The sequence below is a fragment of the Aythya ferina genome (assembly GCF_964211825.1).
Source record: "Aythya ferina genome assembly, chromosome: 3".
Taxonomy (NCBI): domain Eukaryota; kingdom Metazoa; phylum Chordata; class Aves; order Anseriformes; family Anatidae; genus Aythya; species Aythya ferina.
This window is the reverse complement of record NC_140298.1, coordinates 116,636,754-116,659,842: the sequence shown is the minus strand read 5'-3', so window position 1 is coordinate 116,659,842 and position 23,089 is coordinate 116,636,754. Positions and strand designations below refer to the sequence as shown.

The following is a 23,089-nucleotide window of genomic DNA, read 5'->3' as shown; positions in this document are numbered from 1 at the left end:
GATTCCCCTTTAACTTTTTCTCCAAGCTGAACACAGATGGGTCCCTCAGCCTCTCCTCATAGTGCTGATCCCCCAGTACAAATTTTCCAGGTTTAAAAGAGAAAGAAATATTGGATGCACACTATAGGACCTGCTGGTGGTGTAGCCCACACTAGGCACTGCAGTACCTTTAGAGTACCTTTGGAGTACCTTTAAAGTAAAACATCTTGTTCGCTTTCCTCCTAGGGAATATAATTTGCTTGCATGAAAACCACTGTGCAACCTGACCCAGCATAATATCACAGAGGACCATCAGGGTATTACTTCAAAACTATACTAATGCAAATGAAAACTTCACTGTGGCTGCTTCTCTAGGAATGTCAGTGTTCACCTGTGAATAAACAAGCAAGACAGATGTTAGGAACTTAAATATATATATATATAAATGAAGATGTGGAAACAAAGGAATAAACACAATTAGGCACTATACAAATCCAAGATATATTTTGGTTATTGTATGTGATTGCAGCTAGACTATTCCCAAAGGCTCTATGTTCTTATATTCTGTATTTGTGGAACAGAAAATAAACTAACGGGGAGAGCACACAGATGCTCTGTATTGCAGTGCCTTCTGTTGCTCCCAACTAGGAATGGTTCGACATATGTCCCAAGATGTTTGACACATACCACTGTGGTTTAACGCATCTTACACAAACCGGAGTGTCACAAGAAGTGTTGCATGCAGAACCTGGGATTTTCCAGGAGCAAATCGTCAGCAGGCTCAGATGCAAACCCTGCTTTTTGACTGGGAAGTGAGAAGCAACTCGTTTCTGGTTGGATTAGAAGTCACCAAAAAGATGAGTCCCATTTTGATTGGCTCGATGTACACTTGGTGGAAAGAAAAAGCAATCGTCACTACCTATAGCAGATATGTTATAAAAGAGGCTTTCATCCCACAACTAAAGCCCCGTGGAGGGAAGGGACCAAGAAGAGCTTTTGTTTGGCCTTTGGGGTCATCTAGTACCTGGTAAGTTCTCAGTTCTTTTCAGTCTTTCTTTTAATATCTTCTGTTGTTATGTGTTTTTTTTTTGCTTTGTTGTTGTGTTTGTTTTTGTTTGTTTTTGTTTGTTTGCTTGTTTGTTTGTTTTTACAAACAAAACTCTGCTTTATTAACCTAAATTTATTAACCTAAATTTTTAAGTTACTAAAAATGTTAATCTACACAGTTACACAGGTTGAGTAAGCAGTTCAAATGTGAGCTAATATCTACTAGGCTTTAATAAAGATACTCTGCTTATTAACTTCTAGGAAAAAATGGGTCTAGGTCAAGTTGTTTTAAAGAGTTCTGCGGGCCAGAGAAGTTGCTGACCGCTTAGGCACAAACCAGAATATATTCAGTATCTATTTTAAGGACTTTATTTCATTTTCAGAATTAAGTTAACTTTATTTATTTCTCCTGATATTTTCAAATATTCAGAATTTGGAGTGGACTTCTGATACTAATTGCAAATCCCCTGTGGGCTACTCTCTGCCATTCTGTTTGCAGAAATACAATATTCTGTCACAACCTCATTTCCCTGCCTTGCTTAAGAGAAAATAATTTGTGCTGGATCAGAATGCCAAGATATATGATTAAATACCTCCTTCCTATCCAGAAGCCCCTTCTAGGCTAACTTATCCCATTTTACAAATATTGGTTACATTAATCATTGACTGTTTTAATGAAATCTTTGCATGTTTGTTTTTTTAAAGTTTCAGTCATTCTAGAATAAAACTGGTGATTTTGAGCAAATAGCTTTTAGCTGCTATTTCTTGATAAGTTTTAAAGTTGCAAAATGAATGTTTCTCCTTGAGGTCTCTTCCAACCTAGAAGATTCTGTGATTCTGTGATTCTTGTAATTTTTAAGCTTGTCTGTGGGATCACCTCTTTCTGCTCAGCGTTGTTTATTTATTAGATAAAACATTTAACCAAACCTAAGGTCACGTCTGCATTTTGGCTAAGGACTATTTGCAAAATTTGAGAGGAAATCTGAATTATAATAATTAAATAATCACATATCCCAAAAGCATGTTGCCCCACACATCTTTCCTTTTCCCAGAAATGCTCACACAGGAGACTTGAGGCCACATAGATATTACTGGGTATGTTTGAAAGTTTGAAGAAAAGGTAATATAAGTGCCATTTTGATTAATACAATGTTTGTGCAGTTCAGAGGACAGTAGGTTTGAGGGCTGTCTGTCACACCTTTCTCGGTCCTCTTCCTTATAGTGGCTCAGCAGATCTGCAGCCATGAGGATCCTTTACCTGCTCTTCTCTCTCCTTTTCCTGGTGCTCCAGGTTTCTCCAGGTAAGATGAAAAAGGAAAAAAAAGGATGCTAGGAAGGGATTTTTGTGCACCTGAAGCAAGCTTCCTGGTGCATTTTAAGCACTATTAGTTAAAATTACTAGAAACCCAACAGGAGTTAATCAAATACTCAGCTTCGTGCCTGTGCTGTCCACATCCCCTCTGAAAACTCTTTCCAGGTTTGAGAAATGATGATTGCTGACAAAAACAACAATAACAATTCCTTCTTGCTGGTGTCTTCCTAAAATGTTTGTGCTAAATGTTCTGGAGTTAGACACTTGATATTCTGTGCTGGCCATGGTTTTTGAACAACAAAGTGGTGCATATGTGGGCAAAAATGAAGACTGGCCATCTATTTTTGGATAGGAACCAGTAGTGAAGCCTCTGAGGCATGTCTCTGTTCCCTAAGGCAAAGGACAAGGAGCCAGGAGGTCTGTGTCTTTCCCAGCCTGTGCTTTAATGCTGGAATTTCTGCCTCCATGACCAAGTTACAGGGTTGGGACTGTGGGAGACCTACCCCTGAGTGTTCAGCAATGCCACATAGGCATTTGTCAGTATGACCTCCTTCCTTAAAATGCTGTCACTGGAATGCAGAAGAGTCCATGTAAAAATGGACACATAGAAGGACATGGGGAAGGATTTGTAAATCTGCTTTGAGAGCTCTTACCTGTCCTTTCCACACAGCCAAATCTGGGCATCTGTCCTTAAGGGCAGTTATTGGTGAAAGCAGCTCAAAGAATGGGAAGTCCTGCTGGCACCAAGACTGCATTCGCCCTGCCCTGCAGAATTGGAGGGAAGTAACTTTGTTCTTGTTGTTGCAGGATTGTCTTTGCCCCAGCGGGACATGTTTCTGTGTAGGAAAGGCTCCTGCCACTTCGGAAGATGTCCCTTCCACCTGACCAGAGTTGGAAGCTGCTTTGGGTTCCGCTCCTGCTGCAAATCGTGAGTTTGACGTCCAGTGAGGTTCATCCAAAGCAGACAAACATGTTGCCCATGTCTTTAACCCCAAAGTGCCATTGAATGTTCAGATCGGACATAAGAAAAAAAATAATATGTCATGAGGACCGTCTGGTCTTGAAGTAGGTTTCTAACAGAGCTCTGTGGTGCTCTTTCTCCTGAGATGTGCTCCATGATGTGCCTCAGCAAGAAGGGCAAAGTATAGTCAGAGATGTCAACCACGTGCTGCCCCAGCTTGCTTTGACCCCTTTATAGCTCCTATGATGGAGCAAAATATCAGGGTTTAATATTTTCAGAGCTGGGTTGTTGTGGTGCTTGGGGAACAAATAGGAATTCAGTTTTACTGCAGGGTGAACAGAGATCTGAGTGTTATCAGATGTGTGCAGAAAAAAATGCAACTATGTCATAAAAAGAAAATCTCAGACAAAAGATAACATATTCTTTTTTCACTCGGGAATGAACGTGTTCACCCCAATATCAAGGGACAGTAATTTAATTCCCTGCTTTTCCTGGAGCAATAGGAAAGCACCGCTCCCACTCACAGGTGTGAGAGCACAAGGCTGCCCCAGCCTGACTTGCACCTGGCATTAGGTATTTGGGAATGTATATACCCAGGAGGAAAATATGCACGGACTGCGATTAAGTAAGGAAGGAATGCAAATACATTTTTTTTTCTCTCTTTGTGCAGGCCATGGGATGTATAGAAACTTTGTGGACTGTTCATTCAAGAGCTATGAAAATTTCTTCCAGGAACTTTCTCTGAATCCCCTTCCTGCTACAACCAGTGGATCCTGCTACAACAATGTCTCGAGCACCTCTTGTTTTTAATGCAAAAAGCTTTATGATATAGAGCAAATCCAAAGGTATTCTGCATTGCCTTGCCTCCTTTTGAATAAATTGCCATTGCGTAGCATTCACATTGCTGAAACGTGGGTGTCTGTTGCATGGGCTGAGGGTGACAACTGTACCTGGGTTTTGATACACAAACCCCAAAGGTTAGCAATTTACAGTATGCCAACTGCTCCTTATTTTTTTTATTATTATTTTTTGTATTTTTTTCTGAGGAATGTAGCTGTCAAGGGCCAGACGGACAGACTGAATTCTTTAGCCTTAAGTAGAGAGAGAAACTGGCTGGAAGAACTCAGCTTCCCTTTGTGGGAAGGTACTCAGAAGCCAAAATTCTTCAAAACAAACAAAATAAAGCAAAACAAAACCAACAAAAACATGCAGAAACCCTTTCTTTTCTTTTGGGAAAGAGGAATAGAAATAACTAAAAAAAAAAACAACAAGAGACATCCATCATGTATTAAAACGTCAGCACATGGGACTCAGTGCTGTGGCTGCTGGAAGCTGCCTGTGAGCATCCCTAGAAAGATGTAGGGCTATTTTTTTATTTTTTATTTAATAATACAACAGGTTCAGACACTTCTTCGCTCTCCAGAAGTTGTTTGTCTTGCATTTTCACAGCAAAAGGTGTAAGTTTTGCCTTTTATTTTTCACCTGGCCCTCTGAGAAGATGCATAAAAGCCAATAGCTGGAAAGTTATAGCTTTTTCCTGTCTCTCTTCATTATTTCCTCTGCCACCCCATGACACGCTGCCTCCAGTTCTCAGTTGGGATACACACATTTCTGACACGCTGCTTGGGAGATGATTTTGTTTGTGTGCCAAAATCACAGCACTTATATGTCCCATGACTTTCTTTGCACTTCTTAGGTGGGAACAATCATATCCTCAGGCGTCCCATCCGACTTCTAATCCTCTGTGGTATAATTTCTTATGTAGTGATATAAAAACTCATATCCTGTTTGGATTTTTTCCCCATCATTTCTGTATTGTAGCCAAAGGCTGGGGCTGTCATGCCAAATTCGGGTAGCATGGTGACTAGGGCAACTCTTAAATAGGACAAGGATTCCTTTCTCCTTTTTCCCCATTGGCCTTGCGACACATGCTAGGAAGCAAGTATGGGAAGTGAAAAGAAGCAACACCCCTCAAAAAATATCATAAAATATCATAAAATAAAATAAAATAAAATAAAATAAAATAAAATAAAATAAAATAAAATAAAATAAAATAAAATAAAATAAAATAAAATAAAATAAAATAAAATAAAATAAAATATTCCATGAGAGCAGAGCAGAGGGGGAGAATCCCCTCCGTCGCCCTGCTGGCCACACTGCTGCAGCCCAGGGGTGGGTGGTGTGGTGTGCTGTGAGCACACAGTGCCAGCTCATGACATAATTAAGAGAAAAGAGTAAAACATAGCAGCCCTGGGGATGAAAGCAAGCCCAGCACTCTGAATTAACATAGAGAAAAGATGCCGGAACAGAGAGAAAGCCATGAAACTGTGTCTAAAAGTATCAGGGTGATTTCAGGATAACTCATAAGTTTTGCTGGGAAATGCAAGAGTGGAAAAGAATTATCTAACTAAAAACAAACAAACAAAAAACAGTTTTTACTATTTAACCAGCAGATAAGCAGAATAATGCTTATTTAAATGCTTACATTCCCTCGAGCAGCACCACTCCACAAGGTAACCTTCTGCGGTTAGGTCTGTGGACGAAGCACACACCATGAACATGAAGGACAAGAATTGTGGTTATTTCACAACACAGGGGAAGTTGGTGGGCAGCCAGGCACTAGCTGTCAAGGTTTCCCTTAAGTTCAATTCAAGCAGAAACTTCTTTTTGGTGACTTTTCAAGCCTCAACCTCCATCTTGACACAAGTCTGCTTTTTGAGTGTGGTAGGAATGCAGACATATCATTAAGAACAACATATAGATGCAGTTGTTTCCCGTCCTGACGAGACTGAAAGTCCCTCCTAGGGAAAGTCCCAAACCCTGGTGCCCCCAAGTGCAGGATTGCCATCTCAGGAAAAATGCAGGTAATGATCTCAACCCTTTATGAGGTTCAGCTGGCTGTTTTCAAAGCCAGGATTCACATGGAGCTGCTACCTGGCATTGAATCACACTGCTGCATGAGAAGCAGCTGTGATAAGCAGGACCGTCTCAAACACCACTGGAGAAATTCTTTTAAGCTTGAGCCCTTTGCTTCGTCCCTTGCTTGACAGGAGATTTACATTAAGGGTGAGGAGGAAATCCTTCACTCAGGGGGTGGTGAGGCACTGGCACAGGTTGCCCAGAGAGGTTGTGGATGCCCCATCCCTGGAGGTGTTTGAGGCCAGGTTAGGTGAGGCTGTGAGCAACCTGATTGAGTGTGTGGTGTCCCTGTCTATGGCAGGGGGTTGGATCTGGCTGATCTTTAAGGTCCCTTTCAACCCCAGCCATTCTAAGATTCTATGATTGTATGATATTCCCTCCAAGAACAATAAAGGACACCTTGTGGGCTGCCTGGAGGATCAGACCTCTCCGGAAGGGATGTGGGGTTGAGAGAAGGATGGGTTGAGAGAAGCATGGGGACACCCGTGCCCAGCAGCACCAGCACAGGGCTCCCGCTCACCCTCCCCTTCCTCACCCGCAGCAAACAGCCTGGCCCCACAGGGACTGCCAGCCCCGGCGTCCCCACAGCGCTGGTGGGGAACAGCAGCCCTGGGCATCCTCTGGCACAAGGACACGCTCACGCTTCCCACCAGCTGCAATGCCAAACTGCACGTCTTTATTCGAGCGGGGAAAAGCAGCCTCTGGCCAAACCACAGCAGGCCCTTGGAACAGGATGTCAGGAGCTGTTTCCAGGAGTGAGAAGCGAGGGGGACATCCTGCTCACAGCATTCAGGGCATCAACCCCATATCCTGTACAGAGAAAGCAGAAAGCTTATCACCTCCTTGAAACTTCTTCCTTTTGTCTCTCTCCTACCTTCTCTCCAAGGACAAACAAGTCTTGAGACTCAAGAGTCAAATGCCCAGAGGCGAACTCATGGCCTTACTGCTGATGGCTTCAAACTGTGCCCTCCTTAGTGCTGGTTGCCCTGACTCTGAGTCTTTGCAGAAGCATCAAGAACAGGACTGTGTCCTTCACCATCCCCAAGGGGCAACCATAACCCTTTGCCAGCAAGGTAGAGTCCTCTGCAAAGGCTGGGCAAGCCTTGTGGGGCTGAGCAGAATGGGGAGGTGCTGGCTAAGCTTAGGGTCCTTCAGCCCCACACAGACTGCAGGGATGGGAAGGGGAGAGGACATCAGGAGCCATTTCCAGGAGTGAGAAGCAAGGGGGACATCCTGCTTTGAAAGTCCAGCTGTTCAACTGAACAGTCTGCAGAAAGAAAACACACTTTGAAGTCACCTGCTTTTTTGTTTCCCGTCTTTTTTTTTTAATCTCCCAGTGCGTATCACTTCTGGATAACAATGGCAATGACGTTTCAAGACTAATCCCAATGGAGATAATCAGTTTGTATGGCAGATGGCTCGTTTGCAACCTTGTTTACAAGGATTTGCAGAGACATCAGGTCCTGTGCATCATGCTACCAATTGGACAGCCTTCATTCTTTTCTTTCATTTCTTTCTGAAAGCCCCCAGGTCAGGCAGCCCCATGGAGCTGAGGGGAATGGGGAAGGTGCTGTCTGTCCTATGGTTCCTCCTGCTCCTCACAGGGCACCTTCTCCTTTCCTAGATCCTTCCACCTCCCCTGGCTTCTGCCCTGGAGTGTGTATAGGCTTGGGGCTTAAACACAACAGCAGCTATTTCTGCTATCACAGTTGCAGCCCAACTTCATCTCCAATCCCAAAGCTTACTTTTTGCAGCAAAAGAAAAATCTTGAACATTTTCCTGAGATAATAAAGGGGAAAGAGCACTTCAGAAATCCACAGAAGCCCTTTTCTCGATGACATTGCTCCTTGTTTCGCGGAGCCAAGGAGGATCCTGCACAGAGCAAAAGTTAAAGAAAATGAGCATGAGATACCTATAAAAATTGTGTGTGGCTCTAGAGGGGCTGATACTGCCCATGGATCTCAGCCAACCATGTGCACAAAGCACCAAACCCCAAATCCCAGCCATTCATCAGAACCATCCCCTCCTAATCTTTACCCATCTCTGGCAAATCACTTCCCAAGGACACAGAGAACCCCATTCATGCGAGTTCACATCTCACCCCAACTGCCCTCTTCTCACCTGCAGCACCTTGGACCAAGAGGAGGATGAAAGGGAAGAGCAGGTACAGGATCCGCATGGTTTGCGCCTGTCCCAGGTCTTCACAGAGCTGCAGAGGGGAGACACCAAGGCAACTAAGAAAGGGCATGGAGAAGGGGGCTTGGAATTAGAAGATCTTTAAGGTCCCTTCCAACCCATTCTGTGATTCTACGATTCCTCACAGTTCTTCCTGGTGTTTTCCCCAAAACACAGACTAGAAGACATGTTTAATTGATGATATTTTATTCAAAACAGAATCTACTGAAACTCAGATTATAAGGAAAGAAAAATAACTTTTAATATCTATAGTCCCTCAGGACTTTCACAGGGCATGTTTGTCTCCTGAGCAGAATTAAACAATTTTCCTGCAATACAGAATCAAGGGGTGACACAAGATACACTTTCTAGCACAGTCAGCAGGTCAGAAGTACCACTAGTGCATTTCTTCTCTCACTTCTGTCTCTTCTTAATCAAATGCCAAAGCAGAGATGGTTTGCACATCAGGAGATGCTTGTATCAATTGTCAATGCAATTCCTGTAGTTAGGTCAATAAAAAAACAGGCTCTGGAACTCAGAGAAAAGTTTGCACCTGGAGATGCCACGCTATATGAATGGCTAGTTGGTGCTATACACCTCAAGCAGTCCAAAGCTGGCCACTGAAACCACCCCGCCCTATCACCTCTGCTTCCCCAGGCTCAGGAAGGTCATCCCAGCTCAGTTAGGGACTGCAAAACTTCAACTCATGTTCATTCCCAGGTTTCTCAGCAATAAGAAGACTCCCCAGCCTCATATTTACTGCTATTGCTCTCTGCAGCCGAGCCCCAGGGAGGAGCAAGAAGGCAGGAAATTCTTGATGACCGAAACAGTAACACAATTCAACCTTTTGAGCTGACTGAAGCCTGAAAGGATGGAAAATATATTTTGCTACCTGGACTTTTTCCAGTAAAGTCCCTGTTCCAGAACAGAAGGTGTTGGGTGTCTCCTCCAGCATCAAGGCACCTTACCAGTCTCCCTTTCAGTTAGGAAACCCCAGCTCCAGCTTCCACATGCTCTGGGCTCCAATACTCATATGACTGTTTATTTTCCTTCCCAGCCTCCACCAGTTCTCATTTATATTCACAGATTCTTCCAACAGTTTGCAATTTAGATGCTTCCAGGAAGATGGATTTGCACAGAGAGGCTGAATGGCATCTTTCCTGAAAGAGGCCCTGGAATTACTTACCTGATGATGGGTTTGGTTCAACAGGAATTACGTGCATCCAAGGAGTACTGCTTTGTCCCAGACCCCCTGGTTTTATACCAGATGGGAGTTGGGCTTTTTTCTGCTGCTGCCTCTGTCCTTGGCCAATCAGCCAGTTAAACCGTGGGCATGGTGGGATCGTTCCTCATCCCTCCCTACTGCTAAGGTGCCTGCTGGGGGCAATCAACATTGCAACAGCAATCTTCACCGTTATCCTCATGCAACACCTCTTGTGACACTCCGGTGCACAGCAGACACATGGGCTGTAGTGGTTTGTTGAATTTTTTTCAGGATGTACAAAGCAATTGGTTGGTGCAGACAGCAAGCAGCAGTCTGATCCCAGAAGAAAAAAATCCTTCTTTGCCTCCTTCCATCTGCTTAAACACATCAGCTTGTATGTGATGTGCAAGAACATGCAGACTATTGAAAATCCTCTCACCTGCAGGCATTGCAAGAACACTTTCATCTGTGACAAGATGTCTGTGCACCTGACGTGCCAAACTTTCTGTCTAGTTACTATTCAAATAGAGAGTTACACCAGGATATGTGATAAGGTCAGTAAACTGATCAACCCCATCCATCTGCATCTGTTCCTAGCCCATTCCTGGTGAATAAACCACTGATGCCATGGCTTCTGCAGCCACACCATGGGACAAGTGGCAGTCCTTGCACGGAAGGAGGGAGCTGTGCTGCATGTTCAACTCAGTGATTGCCTCTCAAGGTGTTTGGAAGAGCTTTTCTGGTCTCCTGAGTCCAAGGGTATACCTTTTGGGAGTTTTGGTGGGAGATGTTGGTCTCTGGGTCTTTTCTCTTTGCACACCACAGAGATGCCAAGTCATAGAGGCAGAATAACTGTAAGGGTGTACAGAGGGGAGTGTCAGTTCCTCCATGGGTAATCATCAAGGCCTTTTCCAATGCAACAAGGGATAATAAGAAAGGGAGGCAGTTGGTTACAGTTGCGGTTGAGGTTGGGAGAAACCTCTGGAGGTTCCTTTCTGCTACAGCAGCCCTCCCCCTAAACAGGGTGCCCAGCCCCACAGCTCTGGGCTCCGGGAGCTCTCCCAGGAGCAGCCCCTGGCCCCTTATGGGACAGCCTGTGCCAGGGCTCCGGCACCCCTGGCCCCAGCAGTGCTGCCTGAGGGGCAGGGGGAGCCGCCGGGGCTCCAGGCTGGGCCCGGGGCCTCTGGGCCTGGCCCTGGGCACCGCTGAGCAGAGCCCGGCTCCGGCCTCTCCGCACCTCCCTGCGGGTACTGACGGCCATGGGGGAGCTCCCCCGGAGCCTCCTCTGCTCCAGGCCCAGCAGCCCCAGCTCTCGCAGCCTCTCCTCACAGCACGGGGCCTCTGGGCATGGCAGCAACTTGGTGGTCGTCCATTGAACATGCTTTGTTATTCCTAGGTCTCTCTGGTGCTGAGAATGTGGGAACATTCATTCCAGCGGAGTTATCTGATGGAGGACTTCTAAGCTGAGGGGCAATCACCAGAAACAACCCTCCCAGCCACACTAATTGGTGGGCTAATGAGCTACAGGCACCACTTCCAGAAAGGCTGAACCTTATTGCTGATAAGGTGTGAGCCAAGGGTCCCTGGGCAAGGGAGAGTGTAGAATCACAGAATCATTAAGGTTGGAAGAGACCTCCAAGATCATCTGCTCCAAAGGGCTTGGTGCTGGGGCCGGTCCTCTTAAATATTTTCATCGATGATCTGGACGAGGGCATCGAGTGCACCCTCAGTAAGTTCACAGATGACACCAAGCTATGTGCGTGTGTCGATCTGCTTGAGGGTAGGAAGGCTCTGCAGGAGGATCTGGATAGGCTGCACTGATGGGCTGAGGTCAACTGCATGAAGTTCAACAAGGCCAAGTGCCAGGTCCTCCACCTGGGGTGCAATAACCCCAAGCAGAGCTACAGGCTGGGAGATGAGTGGTTGGAGAGCTGCCAGGCAGAGAAGGACCTGGGAGTGATGGTTGATAGTCGGCTGAATATGAGCCAGCAGTGTGCTCAGGTGGCCAAGAAGGCCAACAGCATCCTGGCTTGCATAAGAAACAGTGTGACCAGCAGGGCTAGGGAGGTGATCATCCTCCTGTACTCGGCTCTGGTGAGGCCGCACCTCGAGTACTGTGTTCAGTTTTGGGCCCCTCGCTACAAGAAGGACATTGAGGTGCTTGAGCAGGTCCAGAGAAGGGCGACGAAGCTGGTGAGGGGCCTGGAGAACAAGTCCTACGAGGAGCAGCTGAGGGAGCTGGGCTTGTTCAGCCTGGAGAAGAGGAGGCTCAGGGGCGACCTTATCGCTCTCTATAGGTACCTCAAAGGAGGCTGTAGCGAGGTGGGGGTTGGCCTGTTCTCCCACGTGCCTGGTGACAGGACGAGGGGGAATGGGCTTAAGTTGCACCAGGGGAGTTTTAGGTTGGATGTTAGGAAGAACTTCTTTACTGAAAGGGTTGTTAGACATTGGAACAGGCTGCCCAGGGAAGTGGTGGAGTCACCATCCCTGGAAGTCTTTAAAAGACGTTTAGATGTAGAGCTTAGGGATATGGTTTAGTGGGGACTGTTAGTGTTAGGTCAGAGGTTGGACTCGATGATCTTGAGGTCTCTTCCAACCTAGAAATTCTGTGATTCTGTGATTCTGTGAAATGTCCCCCTACCACCAATGTCACCACTAACCCATTTCCCCAAGCACCACATCCAACCTCTCTGTGAACACCCCCAATGACGGTGACTCCACCACCTCCCTGGGCAACCTGTCCCAACACCTGACTGCTCTTTCTGAGCAGAAATGTCTCCTCATTTCCAACCTGAACCTTCCCTGGCACAACTTGAGGCCATTCCCTCTGGTCCTATCTCTGGTTACCTGTGAGAAGAGGCCGACCCCCAGCTCCCCACCCCTTCCTTTCAGGCAGTTGCAGAGAGCAATAAGGTCTGCCCTGAGCCTCCTCTTCTCCAGCCCAAACACCCCCAGTGCCCTCAGCTGCTCCTCACAGGACTTGTGCTCCAGGCCCTTCCCCAGCTCCATAGCCCTGCTCTGGACATGCTCCAGGGCCTCAAAAGTTCCAGGGCCTCCAGTGCAGAAACCACAGAGCTCTGCAAAGCCATGGGGTCTGCAAGGGAAGGGGGAGCAGGAGGAACAAAGGGAGGATATGGAGAAAAGTGTATACATGTAAAAGGGCCGGTTGTGTGTAAAATGGGGCCAGTCAATGCGCTTGTCTGGCCTAACCCTGCTCCTGATCACCACACTCTGTCCAATCTTATATTTCCTCATTAAATCTTTTATTAACTGTCTGCTTATTTGCACTGCCTCTCCCATGTGTGTGTGTGTGCTGAAGGACTGCGTGAGGAGCTACGTCTGAGACCTAGAGGGTGTGCGTGAGTGAACTTAGAGCCGGCTGCTGGAGTCAGGCTGCTCGTGCAGGCCCTGAGGTTACTTTGGTGCCAGCTGCTAGAGCCAGCAGGGTCCTGGTATAAGCGGGTGAGTAGATTACCCGTGAAGCAGATTAGGGGTCTAGGCAGGTTCTGGATGGGCAGAGGGGCCATGTCCATCAGAAGACCCAGAAGACACAGTTTTGCTAGGACAGCTTCTTAAATAGTAGATTAAGTTCCTTTTTGTGGTATGGCAGCAGTTTGGTGCCAGTTTCCAAAGACAAAGGATGCAGTGTGTGTGTCCAAAGATGTGTCCAGCAAACCACAGCAGCCTCTTTCACAAGGTGGGATGACACAAGCCCCAGGGCTGAAGGCCTGGGAATCCTCCTCAAAGCTGTCAGAGGAGGAAAGCGATTCCTTGTCCTCTCTGGCAGGGGGAGAAAAAAGTACTCCTTGGCCAGACATCCTGAGGTGTTAGCAGCCTCTCCCGCAGGCTGCTGTGGGATGGTGGTGAGTATCTCCCACCCAGGTGCCATGAACATTGCCCCCAGATTCCCATTGGAAAATTTCCCTTGGCTATTGAAGAAAGGGGAGGACAGGCAGCCCCAGGGCATGGGAACACCCAGGCCACTGAAAGGGGGGTGGAAGCCTCCAAATCAGCACCAATAAGGTTGAGGGTGAATTTTCAGAGCTCACACATACATGGGCAAACACGAATGTGCAGTCAGATCCATCCTCTTGGAGCACAGTCCACATCCCCTTGGGCAGAGACAGCACCACCATAGCATACAAGATCACTTTAGCACCAAGCAGCAGGACTGTGAGTCCTTGGCACTCGTGGAAACATGGGTTGAGCACTCATCCAATGAAGAAACTACTGCCCACCACAGAAAGGGACTGAGGTTGAAGTACACTGCCCAATTCTGCTTGCAGCCAGTACTGTTGGTGCCCGTGGCTGCCTGGGACAAGGGACACCCATGCTCAGCAGTACCAGCACAGGGCTCCTGCTCACCTTCCCCTTCCTCACCCGCAGCAAACAGCCTGGACCCACAGGGACTGCCAGCCCTGGCGTCCCCACAGTGCTGGTGGGGAACAGCAGCCCTGGCCACCCTCTGGCACAAGGACACGCTCACGCTTCCCACCAGCTGCAATGCCAAACTGCACGCCTTTATTTGAGCAGGGAAAAGCAGCCTCTGGCCAAACCACAGCAGGCCCATGGAACAGGACGTCAGGAGCTGTTTCCAGGAGCAAGAAGTGAGGGGGACATCCTGCTCACAGCATTCAGGGCATCAACCCCATGTCCTGTACAGAGAAAGCAGAAGGATGGCACCAGCTTGAAACTTCTCCCTTTTGTCTCTCTCCCACTCTCTCTCACCTCCTCTCCAAGGACAAACGAGTCTTGAGACTCAGGAGTCAAATGCCCAGAGGCGAACTCATGGCCTTACTGCTGATGGCTTCGAACTGTGCCCTCCTTAGTGCTGGTAGCCCTGACTCTGAGTCTTTGCAGAAGCATGAGGAACAGAACCGTGTCCTTCACCATCTCCAAGGGGCAACCTTAACCCTTTACCAGCATGGGAGAGTCCTCTGCAAAGGCTGGGCAAGCCTTGTGGGGCTGAGCAGAATGGGGCGGTGCTGGCTAAGCTTAGGGTCCTTCAGCCCCACACAGGGCTGCACCCACACATCCAAATCCACAATCCCCTTCCTTTCTGGGCCTCTCCTGCGGAGCACATTCTGATGCTAATGGGTATGTGTGGAACAGGAAAAGTACCATAAGAATCATTTAAACAGACAAAGGAGGAATCCATTTCTACAGCCAGATCCTTACCTGCTGCAGCAAGGAACGATAAGTGAACATCTCCCATTACGTCTTTCAGGGAAGCGGCAGCCCCCTGGACGACAGACCCCACCTCTGATGCTGCAGAGGGCAGAATTCCCTGTTGCAATAGAAAGACGTGCACAGAGAAGCTATTGTAAAGGTAATTGCAACACAGAGCAGAGCACTGGCACACCTTGCCCCAAGTGGTTCTGGAGTCAACCTGCTTGAAAAACTTCAAAAGCCACTTGGAGAGACTCGACACAAGGAGGTTTTGGGAAATAAAGCTGAGACACCAGGCTTCAACAAGGGACCATTTTCTGTGCCAACCATTCCACCAAGCCAACATCCCCCTTTGGCTCTCTCCAAAGGCAAAAAGATCCCTTTGAAGGGCAGAGCCGTGCTAACCTCTGCCTTGTTGATGGGAGCTCTTCCAGAGACAAGCGCAGAGCAGCAGCTGGACACAGGCTTGTAGCCTGCATCCAAACCCCATCCTGACCACACAATAAGCCGGGCCTTTCTTCCTCAGCTCTTTCTGCACCCCACTTCCATGTCCTCTTGCAAAGACACTCAGAAAGCTTCCTTTCAAAAGTCCCTCCTAACCTTTGCATCACTCCAACAAGTGGCATTGCTTCCCTGGACACAGAGGACCACACTGCCACAGGTCAACACCTCATCCCATCTCCCTCCTTCCCCTCTCACCTGCAGTGCCCTGGAGAAAGAGGAGGAAGAAGGGGAAGAGCAGGAACAGGATCTTCATGGCTGATGCCCGGAGCAGGTCTTCACGGGGCTGCTGCAGAGAAGACAAACCAAGGTGACAAGGACCTGGGGGAGAAGCCCAGGTGGTGCTGCAGCAGCCTGGGCACAACTCTGGGGAAACCAAATAGGAACTACATCCAGCTACAGGAAAAAGATGTTTTCTCACTGTTTTTCTTCAGAAGAGTTCTGAGGTGTGCACCTACCTGATGCAGGTCTTGGGGCTCAGGCACAATGAGAGCCAAGGGGAATCCCTCGTGTCCACGTGCCCATGCGGCCAGAGAGTGCTGCTTTGCCCTACACGTGAGGGTTTTATCCCGCTGCTGGTGGGTGGGAGCTTGCCTTCCTCCTGCTGCCGCCTCTGCCCTTGGCCAATCAGCCAGTGACCCATGGGCATGGTGGGGTTGCTCCTCATCCCTCCTGGCTGCTGAGGTGCCTGCTGGGGCTGTTGCAATCATCACCGTTATCCTCACGCAACACAGCTTGTGACATGCAGGGGCACAGCACAGAAGGCTTCCCTCAGGCGTCCTCACATATTCTTGGTGATATGACATGTTGGTGTCCTGTGGCAAGGGCTTGGAAGTGGGGGGATGCAGGGCTGGGCTCTGAGAGAAGAGCCCCTCAGCTGCCCCATGTCGGCCAAGAGCCAGCTCCAGCTGACTCCAAAAGGGACCTGCTGGTGGCCAGAGCTGAGGAAATGAGCGACACTGGTTGTGACTCTGTCATGGCATGGAATCATTGAATCATTTGGGTTGGAAAAGACCTCTGATAACATCAAGTCCAACCCAGAAATGAGCACTGCCAAATCCACCATTAAACCATAGAATGACAGAATCATTAAGGTTGGAAAAGCCCTCCAAGATCATCTGGTCCAACTATCCCCCTACCACCATCATCACCACTGAACCATGTCCCCAAGCAAAACATCAAACCTTTGCTTGAACACCCCCAGGGACAGTGACTCCACCACCTCCCTGGGCAACCCGTCCCAACACCTGACTGCTCTTTCTGAGCAGAAATGTCTCCTCATTTCCAACGTGAACCTCCCCTGGCACAAGTTGAGGCCATTCCCTCTGGTCCTATCTCTGGTTACCTGTGAGAAGAGGCCGACCCCCAGCTCCCCACCCCTTCCTTTCAGGCAGTTCAGAGAGCAATAAGGTCTGCCCTGAGCCTCCCCTTCTTGAGAGGAAACACCCCCAGTGCCCTCGGCCACTCCTCACAGGACTTGTGCTCCAAATAACTTGGGGTACATGAGGCCCGGCACGGCAGCCGGTCGAGGGAAGGGATTGTCCTGCGCTGCTCTGCCTGTGGCTGTTACCTCTATAGCACTGGGGGCAGTTTGGGGTGTATCAGGCTCAGAAGGGCACAAACCTATTGGAGAGTGTCCAAAGGAGGGCTATGAAGGTGGTGAAGGGTCTGGAGGGGAAGGCGTGTGAGGAGCAGCTGAGGTGCCTTGGTTTGTTCAGCCCACAGCAGAGCAGGCCGAGGGGAGGCCTCATGGCAGACTGCAGCTCCCTCAGGAGGGGAGCAGAGGGGCAGGCGCTGAGCTCTGCTCTCTGGTGACAGCGACAGGACCCGAGGGGACGGCATGGAGCTGGGACAGAGCAGGGTGAGGCTGGGGGTGAGAGAAAGTTTCTGCACCCATAGGTGATCGGATGCTGGAACAGGCTCCCCAGGGCAGTGGTCACAGCTCCAAGCTGCTGTAGTTGAAGAACCGTTTGTACAATGCTCTCAGACATAGGGATTCGTTTTGGGTGCTGCTCTATGGAGCCAGGATTTGGACTCAGTGGTCCTTGTGGATGCCTTTCTACCTTTGTGCTGGCGCCCATGGCTGCCCGGGATACACAGCACCTTCCTCACCCGCAGCAAACAGCCTGGCCCCACAGGGACTGCCAGTCCTGGCGTCCCCATGGCGCTTGTGGGGAACAGCAGCCCTGGGCACCCTCTGGCACAAGGACACGCTCACGCTTCCCACCAGTTGCAATGCCAAACTGCACGCCTTTATTTGAGCAGGGAAAAGCAGCCTCTGGCCAAACCACAGCAGGCCCATGGAACAGGACGTCAGGAGCTGTTTCCAGGAGCGAGAAGCGAGGGGGACATCCTGCTCACAGCATTCAGGGCATCAACCCCATGTCCTGTACAGAGAAAGCAGAAGGATGGCACCAGCTTGAAACTTCTGCCTTTTGTCTCTCTCCCACTCTCTCTCACCTCCCCTCCAAGGACAGATGAGTCTTGAGACTTGGGAGTCAAATGCCCAGAGGCGAACTCATGGCCTTACTGCTGATGGCTTCGAACTGTGCCCTCCTTAGTGCTGGTAGCCCTGACTCTGAGTCTTTGCAGAAGCATCAAGAACAGGACTGTGTCCTTCACCATGTCCAAGGGGCAACCTTAACCCTTTGCCAGCATGGAAGAGTACTCTGCAAAGGCTGGGCAAGCCTTGTGGGGCTGAGCAGAATGGGGCGGTGCTGGCTAAGCTTAGGGTCCTTCAGCCCCACACAGGGCTGCACCCACACATCCAAACCCACAATGCCCATCCTTTCTGGGCCTCTCCTGCACATTACGTTAGGCAGATGCTGATGGTTAGGTGTGGCCTAGGAAGAGTTCTGTAACAATCTTTTGAGTGGACGAAGGAGGAATCCCTTTCCTCAGCTGGTACCTTACCTGATGCAGCAGGCTTGGAAACCCGAACATCTCCCAATATGTCTTTCAGGGAAGTGGCAGCTCCCCACATGACACCTTCCCCCTCTTATTCTGCAGAGGACAGAATTTCCTTTTCCAATAGAAAGACATGCACGGTAAGCCATTGTAAAGATGATTGCAGCACAGGTCAGAGAACTGGCACAGCTTCCCAGACAGGTTCTGGAATCAGCCTGCTTAGAGATCTTTGAAAGTCACATGCAGAGTCTTCAAACAAGGTGACTTTGGGACACTGTGCTGGGTATCAAAACAATTTCTGTGCGAGCCATTCCATAAAGCCAACATCCCCCTTGGGCTCTCTCCCATCCCTGCACAGGACAAAAGGTCCCTCTGAAGGACAACCTGTCCACACCTCAGCCCATCTCCCTCCTTCCCCTCTCACCTGCAGTGCCTTGGAGAAAGAGGAGGAAGAAGGGGAAGAGCAGGAACAGGATCTTCATGGCTGATGCCCAGAGCAGGTCTTCACGAGACTGCTGCAGAGAAGACAAACCAAGGTGACAAGGACCTGGGGGAGTGCCCCAGGTGGTGCTGCAAAAGCCTGGGCACAACTTTAGGGAGACTGAAGAGGAACAACATCCAACTACAGGAAAAAAATATTTTCTCAGTGTTTTCCTTCAGAAGAGTTCTGAGGTTTGCACCTACCTGATGCAGGTCCTGGTGCTCAGGCACAATGAGAGCCAAGAGGAATCCCTCGTGTCCACGTGCCCCTGCGGCCAGAGAGTGCTGTTTTGCCCTAAACGTGAGGGTTTTATCCCGCTGCTGGTGGGTGGGAGCTGGGCTTCCTCCTGCTGCCGCCTCTGCCCTTGGCCAATCAGCCAGTGACCCATGGGCATGGTGGGGTTGCTCCTTCTCCCTCCTGGCTGCTGAGGTGCCTGCTGGGGCTGTTGCAATCATCACCGTTATCCTCACGCAACACAGCTTGTGACACCCGGGGGCACAGCAGGCATGCAGCGTGCCGTGTCTGGAGGGCAATAGCAGCATGGGCACCCTGCAAGGAGAAGAGGGCTTCCCTCAGGTGTCCTCTGATATTCCCGGTGATACGACGTCTTCAGATCCTGTGGCAAGGGCTTGGAAGGATGGGGATGCAACGGCTGGGCTCTGAGAGATGATTCCCAGAGCTGCCCCGCATCACCCAAGAGCCAGCTCCAGCCGACTCCAAAAGGGACCTGCTGGTGGCCAGAGCTGAGGTAACGAGCAACACTGGTTGTGCCTCCATCCTAACAGGGAATCATTGAATCATTTGGCTTGGAAAAGACCTTCAAGATCACCTGGTCCATCCATCCTGTACCACCAATGTCACTCACTGAACCCTGTCCCCAAGCACCACGTCCAAGCTCTTCTTGAACACCCCCAGGGACGGTGAATCCACCACCTCCCTGGGCAACCCGTCCCAACGCCTGACTGCTCTTTCTGAGCAGAAATGTCTCCTCATTTCCAACCTGAACCTCCCCTGGCACAACTTGAGGCCATTCCCTCTGGTGCTATCACTGGTTACCTGTGAGAAAAGGCCGAACCCCAGCTCCCTGCACCTTCCTTTCAGGCAGTTTCACAGAGCAATAAGGTCTGCCCTGTGCTTACTCTTCCCCAGACCAAATACCCCCAGTGCCCTCAGCCGTTCCAACCAGGAACTGTTTTGCAAATGCCATGAGGGAACATGAGGCCCGGCACTGCATGCCAGTTGAGGGAAGGGATTGTCCTGCTCTGCTCTTCCTGCTGCTGCCTCACCTCGGGCACTGGAGACATTTTGTGGATCCTCTGTGTGTTAAGGGCATAAATCTAATCGAGAGTGCCCAAAGGAGTGCTATGAACGTGGCAAAGGGTCTGGAGGGGAAGGCGTGTGAGGATCAGCTGAGGTTCCTTGGTTTGTTCAGCCCAGAGCAGAGCAGGCCGAGGGGAGGCCTCATGGCAGCCTGCAGCTCCCTCACGAGGGGAGCGGAGGGACAGGTGCTGAGCTCTGCTCTCTGGGGACAGCGACAGGACCCGAGGGGACGGCATGGAGCTGGGACAGGGCAGGGTCAGGCTGGGGGTGAGAGAAAGGTTCTGCACCCAGAGGTGGTTCGACACTGGCACAGGATCCCACGGTTGCCAAGCCTAATAGAGTCCAAGAAGTCTTGGGACAATGCTGTCATACATTGGGATTGGTTTTGGGTGTTGCTCTATGGAGCCAGTATTTGGACTCAATGGTCCTTGTGGATGCCTTTCTACCTTTGTGCTGGCGACCATGGCTGCCCAGGAAACAAAGCACCATCCAAACCCGCAGCAAACAGCCTGGCCCCACAGGGACTGCCAGCCCCGGCGTCCCCACGGCGCTGGTGGGGAACAGCAGCCCTGGGCACCCTCTGGCACAAGGACATGCTCACGCTTCCCACCAGCTGCAATGCCAAACTGCACGCCTTTATTCGAGCAGGGAAAAGCAGCCTCTGGCCAAACCACAGCAGGCCCATGGAACAGGACATCAGGAGCTGTTTCCAGGAGGGAGAAGCAAGGGAGACATCCTGCTCACAGCATTCAGGGCATCAACCAAATATCCTGTACAGAGAAAACAGAAAGCTTATCACCTGCTTGAAACTTCTCCCTTTTGTCCCTCTCCCACTCTCTCCCACCTACTCTCCAAGGACAAACAAGTCTTGAGACTCAGGAGTCAAATGCCCAGAGGCGAACTCATGGCCTTACTGCTGATGGCTTCGAACTGTGCCCTCCTTAGTGCTGGTTGCCCTGACTCCGAGTCTTTGCAGAAGCATCAAGAACAGGACCGTGTCCTTCACCATCTCCAAGGGGCAACCTTAACCCTTTGCCAGCATGGGAGAGTCCTCTGCAAAGGCTGGGCAAGCCTTCTGGGGCTGAGCAGAATGGGGAGGTGCTGGCTAAGCTTATGGTCCTTCAGCCCCACACAGGGCTGCACCCACACATCCAAACCCACGATCCCCTTCCTTTCCTAGCTTCTCCTGTACAGTACATTCTGCACATGCTGATGGTTAGGTGTAGAGTAGGAAGAGTTCTGTAAGAGTTATTTCAAAGGACAAAGCAGGAATTTGTTTTGTCAACCATGGACTTTACCTGCTGCAACAGGGTACGATACGAAAACATTTCCCAATCTGTTTTTCAGCGAACTGGCAGCCCCCATAACGACAACGTCCCCCTTCTATTCTGCATCGGATATCATTTCCTGTTGCAATAGAAAGACATGCAAAGAGAAGCCATTCTACAGATAATTGCAAGAAAGTTCAAAGCACTGGGATGGCTTGTCAAGAGTGGTTCTGGAGTCAACAGGCTTAGAGAACATCAAAAGGCACACAGAGAGGCTCGAGACAAGGAGGCTTTGGGACACTGTGCTGTGATCAAATATGAAACCACCTTCAGGACCAGCCATTCCACCAAGCCAACATCCCCCTTGGGCTTTCTCCCAAAGGCCAGAAGATCCCTCTGAAAGACGCGCCTGTGCCAAGCTCAGCCGTGCTGGTGAGAGCTCTTGCAGTGACAAGATCAGAGGAGCAGATGGACACAGGCTTGCAACCTGCACCCAAACCCCTTCCTGACCACACAATAAGCCAGGCCTTTCTTCCTCAGATCTTTCTGCACCCCACTTCCATGTCCTCTTGCAGAGACACTCAGAAGGCTTCTTTTCATCAGTCCCTGCTAACCTTCGCATCACTCCAACAAAAGGCATTGCTCCCCCGGACATGGAAGACCACATTGACACAGGTCTACACCTCAGCCCATCTCCCTCCTTCCCCTCTCACCTGCAGTGCCCTGGAGAAAGAGAAGGAAGAAGGGGAAGAGCAGGAACAGGATCTTCATGGCTGATGCCCAGAGCAGGTCTTCACGGGGCTGCTGCAGAGAAGACAAACCAAGGTGACAAGGACCTGAGGGAGAAGCCCAGGTGGTGCTGCAGCAGCCTGGGCACAACTCTGGGGAACCCCATTAGGGGCTACCTGCGCCTACAAGAAAAAAATATTTTTTCAGTCTTTTTCTTTGGAAGAGTTCTGAGGTGTGCACCTACCTGATGCAGGTCCTGGTGCTCAAGCACAATGAGAGCCAAGAGGAATCCCTCGTGTCCACGTGCCCCTGCGGCCAGAGAGTGCTGCTTTGCCCTAAACGTGAGGGTTTTATCCCGCTGCTGGTGGGTGGGAGCTGGGCTTCCTCCTGCTGCCGCCTCTGCCCTTGGCCAATCAGCCAGTGACCCATGGGCATGGTGAGGTTGCTCCTCGTCCTTCCTGGCTGCTGAGGTGCCTGCTGGGGCTGTTGCAATCGTCACCGTTATCCTCACGCAACACAGCTTGTGACACCCGGGGGCACAGCACAGAAGGCTTCCCTCAGGCGTCCTCGCATATTCTTGGTAAAGAGGACGTCGTAGGATTCTGTGGTAAGTATTTGGAAGGAGGAGGATGCAGGGCTGGGCTCTGAGAGAAGAGCCACTCAGCTGCCCCATATCAGCCAGGAGCCGGCTCCAGCCGACTGCAAAAGGGACCTGCTGGTGGCCATTCCCTCTGGTCCTATCTCTGGTTACCTGTGAGAAGAGGCCAACCCCCAGCTCCCCACCCCTTCCTTTCAGGCAGTTGCAGAGAGCAATAAGGTCTCCCCTGAGCCTCCTCTTCCCCAGACCAAACACCCCCAGTGCCCTCAGCCACTCCTCACAGGACTTGTGTTCCAAATAACTTGGGGTACATGAGGCAAAGCACTGCAGTCGGTCAAGGGAAGGGATTGTCCTGCGCTACTCTTTCTGTGGCTGTTACATCTCGAGCACTGGCGGCAGTTTGGGATGTATCAGGGTCAGAAGGGCACAAACCTATTGGAGAGTGTCCAAACGAGGGCCATGAAGGTGGTGAAGGGTCTGGAGGGGAAGGCGTTTGAGGAGCAGCTGAGGTGCCTTGGT

At 50.0% G+C, this 23,089-nt stretch overlaps 1 protein-coding gene and 1 long non-coding RNA gene across 2 annotated transcripts; one reads left to right on the top strand and one right to left on the bottom strand.

The window, feature by feature from the left end:
- The first annotated feature begins 952 nt into the window (after positions 1–952).
- On the top strand, positions 953–4,198 carry LOC311434840 (antimicrobial peptide THP2-like). The gene is made up of 4 exons (XM_084515340.1): positions 953–1,006; positions 2,249–2,327; positions 3,146–3,266; positions 3,970–4,198. The coding sequence occupies exons 2-4, from the start codon at positions 2,270–2,272 to the stop codon at positions 3,983–3,985; spliced, it is 195 nt and encodes a 64-aa protein (XP_084371466.1). The 5' UTR covers positions 953–1,006; positions 2,249–2,269; the 3' UTR covers positions 3,986–4,198.
- Positions 4,199–17,497: 13,299 nt separating this feature from the next.
- Positions 17,498–18,938, bottom strand: LOC311433346. Its single transcript, XR_014690694.1, has 4 exons — positions 18,859–18,938; positions 18,599–18,689; positions 18,181–18,289; positions 17,498–17,654 (listed from the first exon to the last, which is right to left on the bottom strand). It is a non-coding gene; the product is annotated as an uncharacterized lncRNA (long non-coding RNA).
- Between the last annotated feature and the right edge of the window lie 4,151 nt (positions 18,939–23,089).

What these genes read in the sequence shown, in the direction of transcription:
- LOC311434840 (XM_084515340.1), top strand. Translation starts at nt 2,270, where the DNA reads ATGAGGATCCTTTACCTGCTCTTCTCTCTCCTTTTCCTGGTGCTCCAG. An exon ending in GGTGCTCCAGGTTTCTCCAG is followed by an intron (nt 2,328 to 3,145) that starts GTAAGATGAAAA and finishes TTGTTGTTGCAG; the next exon opens with GATTGTCTTTGCCCCAGCGG.